Here is a 6481-nt window from a genome sequence, read left to right on the forward strand (position 1 = left end):
TTGTGGAAATGTCAGGCGGCTCAAAGGGTCTGGACTCTCTCGGCTCTTTGGCCGTTGCTGGTCGGATTTAAGGGATCCACTTTGTTCGATTTGTGGGAATGGGTGACTGCTAATGGTAAACGAAATGACTGGAAACTTTTTGCGATGATCTCCTGGAGCTTATGGATGCCCGTAACAAGTTCGTATTTGAAGCTCGACGGGATGGTGAGACACAGATCCTTGATTGAGCTAATTCTCTATTGGTGGCGTTTGAATCTTGTAATCCAGTACCATCATCACGGAGCTCATTTTCTGTTGTACCGACTCGATGGATCAAGTTGGAATTGTTGCTCGTGATGCGTGTGGATTGGTGAGGTGATTGTCTCATCGTTTATGTGTCTTCAAGGCTCCTTCGCTCCACACCTGGCGGAGATGATGCCTATAAAAGAAGGTATTTTGCCGGCTATTTCTTACAATTGGTCAAGGTGGACTATTGAATCTGATGCTTCTAATGTGATTCACCAACTCTCCAATTGTACACATTTTGCGATGGAAGCTTTGTTAGTTCGTTCTATAAAAGAGTTGCTTTTGCAACACCCTCTAGCTGCTATTGATCATTGGTTGCTCATGTGTTGGCATCTAAGACTTTGTATAGTGGTTGCTCTTTTAAGTTTTCTGATTATTACCCATCGTTTTTGGATAAACTTGTAATCCACGACCAAAGCTAATATTTATATATATGTTTATGTTTCAAAAAAGGAAAAAGAAATTTGATTGATTGCTGCGTCTAAGAAATATGGAGGGCGAAACTTGTTCAATTTACATTTGTCGATAAATTTATTATTAGACATAGTTTGATGTGAAATATTATAGTCAACATCTTTTTTATAGTTTCAAGTTTTACAATAATTAAAAGCGATTTGTAATCTTATATTTCTATTTATTATTTCTTCATTCGTCATGAAAGTGGTGTATGAGTTTATTAAAATTTATGGTAAAATTTATGGACGAGTAGTATTCTTCTATAGGATCAATGATCAAGATTTAAAATTTTCATGTGAGGTTCACACTTTATTGGACCCCATAGAAAATAATGGATGATCAAATCTGACCTTACCCCTAGCAGGATCGAAGTACCCGCCACTACTCGGCACCGTTGAGCAACTACTTTGATGTCATATGTATAATCATCTATATAATGATTGATTTAAACTTGGTTTAGTTATTTCGATTTTAGTTTAAAAAAACGTAATTATACCATTTATGTAGAATTCATTTTTTTTTAATGGAAGAAAATTGTTATAACTGAATCTTAGATCCAAGATTTTCTCCTATAGTAAGTACCTTGTCGCTGGATGAACTACGTCCATTTGTAGAATTCATTTTGAGTGCTACCATTGTGAGGAATCATAAAGTTGCACTCCAAGCTTGCCACTTTTGTGCTCTTATCATAGTGTGAAGTTTTCGTGAGAGCAATAATGAAAATCATGGTTGTATCTTGTAAGTTACATCGAGCACCATTTTATCATTTATTATACACAAAATTATTATAAAATAAGATCAAATCCTTGAAATATTTGTCTTCTCCAATAATTGAAGGGCCTTAACTTTAAAAACTATATATATATTATGCACAAAATCATAATCAAATAGGATCAAATCCTTGGAGTACTTGTCTGCTCCAATAATTCAAGGGCCTTAATTTTTAACCCATATTATACAAAAAAACTATAGTATATCTCGAGAATTGTTGCAGACTTTAACTTAGTACGCATGTACGCTGTGCTTGCCAGAATTGTTACAATAATATTATGAAAATAAAAAATGCGTGAACTAATAAAAGCTAACTCTGTCCAAATACAAATCAAGAGTAAGTAATAAACGTATGAAAAAACTTATCATTTTGCATTCTCCCAAAAGCACAATATCCTCCTGGACAAGCTTGGGATAGTGAGAGTTTACAGCATTCCTAATGAAAAACAACTTTCGGTATTCGGAATAAATATGAAACATTAAAAGGACAACTTTCTTTCCTTGTTCTCCGGCATTCTTAAAACAGTGCAACGGGATGAAAATTCCAAGAAAGCCTTTTTAACCGTAAGCAGGACTTGAATTTGAATCCGCATACGGCGAAGCTGCATAAAAGAACAAACTTGATAAAAAAAAAATGATGTTCAACATGCAAGGTGATAGTAACATGCTATTATCATACCAATCAACCAAAGTAATTGGTTGTAAACATCCGTTTTCTTGTTGAGACCTAATTCTATCTTTATAGATTTCTCGAGATATTTTCTTACAAAGTTTTATTCTAGCTTCTATCCTCGCATCTGGTTTAGGAATGATCATTTACATAAGGAGGCATCGGGCATAATTCCATAAATAAATGTTGATAATATTTTAATCAGATAAGTAACCTCAGTGTTAAAGTACTAGGTTCTGCGTTCATGTACAAGCATGCTTCAGGAAAAAAAAATCATTTTATATGTTAAACATGAGAGAAAAAGGAATTACCATCAAAACAACTAAAAATTTGAGCCAATATAAATGACTTCAACCAGCAGATCCACGTCACAATTACCAAAATTCGTAGGCCTTGCATCACAGCTATCAACATTCTTTCAATTATTTTGTCAATAGGTTACGAAATCAACATTTTTTTTACATTACAAACCAATGAAGTTTCGACGACAATACATAATTCCGTGTGCAAACTCTCAGCCCTTAAGGTGACTATTGAAAATAAGCAACATTTTCCTGATTAAAATAAGGCCTCATAATGCATCAAACTCAAACTTTATCTCTACACTTTTGAATACATAATACGTCTTGAATAAGAAAATATACCCCTATCAGAATTCGAAAGTGGAACGAGGTAAACATATTGTCTCATACATATCATTTTAACAGCCTAGCCAAGCATCGTCACCGTAATTAACAGTTCAAGAGAATGACATGGTGAGGATACTTCATTAAATAGTTATCAGATGTCTATCAGATGCTACAGAAGGCTTGCATTAAAAATAAAGTAGCGAGCAAACATACATTGTGTCTAAACTCTAATCCAGAAGCTGGTTGTCGAAAACAAACACAATGGTGAGGACTAGTGGCTGATTATATCATCTATAAATAGATCTTTAGCTCGAAGATTTCTGACTGCATAAGTGTGCTCAAAAGATTTAGTGACAATCTGCTAGCTAGTATACCAGCATTTCACGCTAACTATTCGACTAGTGTTGTAAAGGAATGTTGCTTGTTACAAGGCAAACAAATCATATGAGAGCCGACCACAACAAGCTTATACTGAAATAACAAGATTTTGAAAGGATAACGAAGCTACATTGCATTTTCATAGAATTAGTTGAACAATGAAATTAGACAGTTACCAAAGACATAGTCTTTCTCTATTTCCTAAATGGTTAGAAAATGTGAAATACAGGTAAGTCCAAGATAATTTATAGGTTAATAATTTCAACAATAGACTGAAAATACAAATAACTTAATTGCAACTTGTAACTGAAAGTCACATTACCTAAAAGCTTTGCCGAAGGCAGAAGTGCAGAAGCTAACTCTTAGGTTCACCCTTTTGATGAACTGAATGACGAAAATCAAACTGATCTACATACACCAAAGGAGTAACAGTCTCATTCCTAATCCTCTTAATATTGGGGCTCACCAATCCCCTATGCCTAAAGCCATACAAGTTCAAAACTTGATTATCCGCAAAGTTGAAAGCCCTCTCCATGCTCTTCAAACACCTCTCCACCGGATAATCCCCATAACTCCCACAAGGTTTGCAGCCAACGAAATGTGTCACGAATGGCCACCTCTCATCACCCAGTCCCGGGTGGTATTTCTCAATCATTTCCTCGTACCGGTCCACTAGACCCTCCCAATATCCGTGCAAATAAAATGAGTTCTCAACAAAAACCTTATTCATCCACTTATCGTTTTGAGAAATCAGCAAGTATATCAACGCAGATTGATCATCTGCCTCGAATGCGGGCCGACCCTTCAAATTTGCTGTCAAGATCTTGCCGGCCTCCTCACGAACGGGACCCTTGGGGCCCATTGGAGCCCAAGCATCCAATAAGTCCAATGACCACTGACAATTTCTGAACAAGAAACTACCAGTGTTCAACGCTATCCATGACTTCTGATCAAACAACAGATCGGGGTAACCATGAATAACCATATTATGGTCCTTGTACTTAAATACAGGTATCTCAAATGCCATATCAGTAAACAAAGCATCACTATCCATCCACCAAACCCACTCCACCTCAGGATGAGCCAACATCAACCCCCGAATCAAAGGCAACTTAGCCCAATACCCTGCCAATTCCTTATCTAAATGAGCCATATTATACACAATCTCAATCCCATGTATTCTGCAATAATCGATCTTGTTCTTAGCAGATTTCAACAAATAATGATCCCCGATAGCATTATCACAAGGGTTTGGTGGGGAACCTGTGACGAGCAAAATCCGAGGTTTTCCATTAACATAATTGGGAAACATCGGATTCTTTTCAAGCCACAGCTTTCTGTCTCCATCCCAGTTACTGATTTTGGGCCCCAAAGTGAAAGTTTTGTTCGGGTTGAAAAACTCCTCTGCTTGGTCCTCCGGGTCATCCGGGTCCTTATCCGATCGAATCTCGGCGAGGATCCGATTGATTTCTTCACGGAGATTCTGATTTTCAGCATCCGCCTCATAGGACACCAGGTTGCCGATACCAATCGTGCCGCGGAGCACCAGAATAGTAACGAATCCACATAGTATCGTGATCTTGATGTTGTTGAAGGTCTTATTGATCTGCCGGCCACGTGGGAGGATACCGGCGGCGCGGCCACGACCTCCGCCGTTGGATGCGGCGGCTGTGGTCGGTAGTGTGCTGGAAGTCCGTTTCTGAGCTGCAAACGGGCTTTCAGAACCCATCAGCCAAGAAAATCAGCAGCAAAAAAACTAGAAAAACTGTGTGAAATGCGGATGCACAGAAAGAAATGCAAGTGGGAAGAATTCACCGACCGGAATGGATTTGTTTAATGGGAAAATGAAGGTGGGTGATGATGAATGGGAGCTGTTTCCGGGGCTGGATTTATTTTATTTTAACGTGTCTCAATTCTTGGACTCTATTCTCGCATGATTGCTACACTAGTACACACGCTAATGGCTTTCTTTTAGACATTATATTTAGAATAAAATGTTTTTATTGTTGTGAAATGGTAAAAATATATGATAAAAAATAAAAATTTTAAAACTAAAATATATCAAAATTTACATTTTATAATATTTTTTTTCTCAATTCAATTGTGTTTTTCTACACAAATAAAGAGACCTATTTATAGATCTAATTTGGAGATTAGTCCAAAAATTAAAACATCATCATCTACATCATCACACACTAATTTTCAATATTTTACAACTCAATATTCAATATTCAATATTCAACATAATAATAATAATATATTTTTCAACACTCCCCCTTGTGATGATGATCGTGATATGATGATTGTCTTCATTACGTGTTTTATGCAGCCTCGTTAAAAACCTTACTAGGAAAAACCCAGTGGGATAAAAATCATAGCAAGAAAAAAAGAGTGCAGCCACGTAAAATCCCCCACATGTTAACACAAGTGATTCTTCACATATTCCGTAGATTGCGAATCCCAATGTTATATATATGCTTTCCGAATATTGTCGTAGGAAGTGCCTTTGTGAAAAGATCTGATGAGTTCTCACTTGATTGAATGTAACAGATATCGATATTTTTGTTCTTCTCAAGTTCTTGAGTGTAGGCAAAGAACTTTGGGGGATATGTTTGGTTCTGTTACTTTTGATGTATCCTTCTTTCATTTGAGCAATACATGCAACATTATCTTCATACAATGTCACAAGCTTCTTGTCTACTGATAATCTACAAGAAATTTGGATATGTTGTGTCATTGATTTTAGCCAAACACATTCACGACTTGCTTCATGTAGCGCAATAATCTCAGCGTAATTTGATGAAGTTTGAAAGAAATATTTTATTCCTTAAAATCATCCTATTTTAAAAAAAATTTATTTAATATCTTTTGTCTTTCTTGGACATGAAGTAATCTTTATTTATGTAATTTATTTCCTATTTGCGATATTGATAAGCTGATTAGAATATTTATCATATGATATCTGATATTTATCTTTCTTTATTTGTGTAGATTTGATATGATCAAATAAAAAGGAATCCTATGTTGGAAAAAACTGGCGGTCAGATCAATCACGATTGATACCCGGTGCAGCGGAAGTTTAAAATTTTTTATCATGGAACAATTCCATGGTGTGGGTATCAACCATTCAACGATTAAATTATTGTGTGTGTAAAATTCAAATAACAATTAATTAAATTTTACCTCCAATCTCGAAGCGAGATTAATGGACACCACACAGATTTCTCTGCGCTTCTTGTATCTCCCAGGAACTGATGAACTCCTTCAATCAGGTCCACGAATGGGGTTTAAA

At 36.2% G+C, this 6481-nt stretch overlaps 1 protein-coding gene across 1 annotated transcript; it reads right to left on the reverse strand.

Annotated features, from left to right (window-relative positions):
* Positions 1-1863: 1863 nt before the first annotated feature.
* On the reverse strand, positions 1864-5102 carry LOC140860101 (probable xyloglucan 6-xylosyltransferase 5). Its single transcript, XM_073262881.1, has 2 exons — positions 3512-5102; positions 1864-2114 (listed from the first exon to the last, which is right to left on the reverse strand). The coding sequence occupies exon 1, from the start codon at positions 4916-4918 to the stop codon at positions 3545-3547; it is 1374 nt and encodes a 457-aa protein (XP_073118982.1). The 5' UTR covers positions 4919-5102; the 3' UTR covers positions 1864-2114; positions 3512-3544.
* Between the last annotated feature and the right edge of the window lie 1379 nt (positions 5103-6481).

The sequence above is a fragment of the Henckelia pumila genome, chromosome 4 (assembly GCF_033568475.1).
Source record: "Henckelia pumila isolate YLH828 chromosome 4, ASM3356847v2, whole genome shotgun sequence".
In the NCBI taxonomy this organism is placed as follows: Eukaryota; Viridiplantae; Streptophyta; class Magnoliopsida; order Lamiales; family Gesneriaceae; genus Henckelia; species Henckelia pumila.

Coding starts and splice junctions, on each gene's coding strand:
- LOC140860101 (XM_073262881.1), bottom strand. CDS start 4,918: ATGGGTTCTGAAAGCCCGTTTGCAGCTCAGAAACGGACTTCCAGCACA.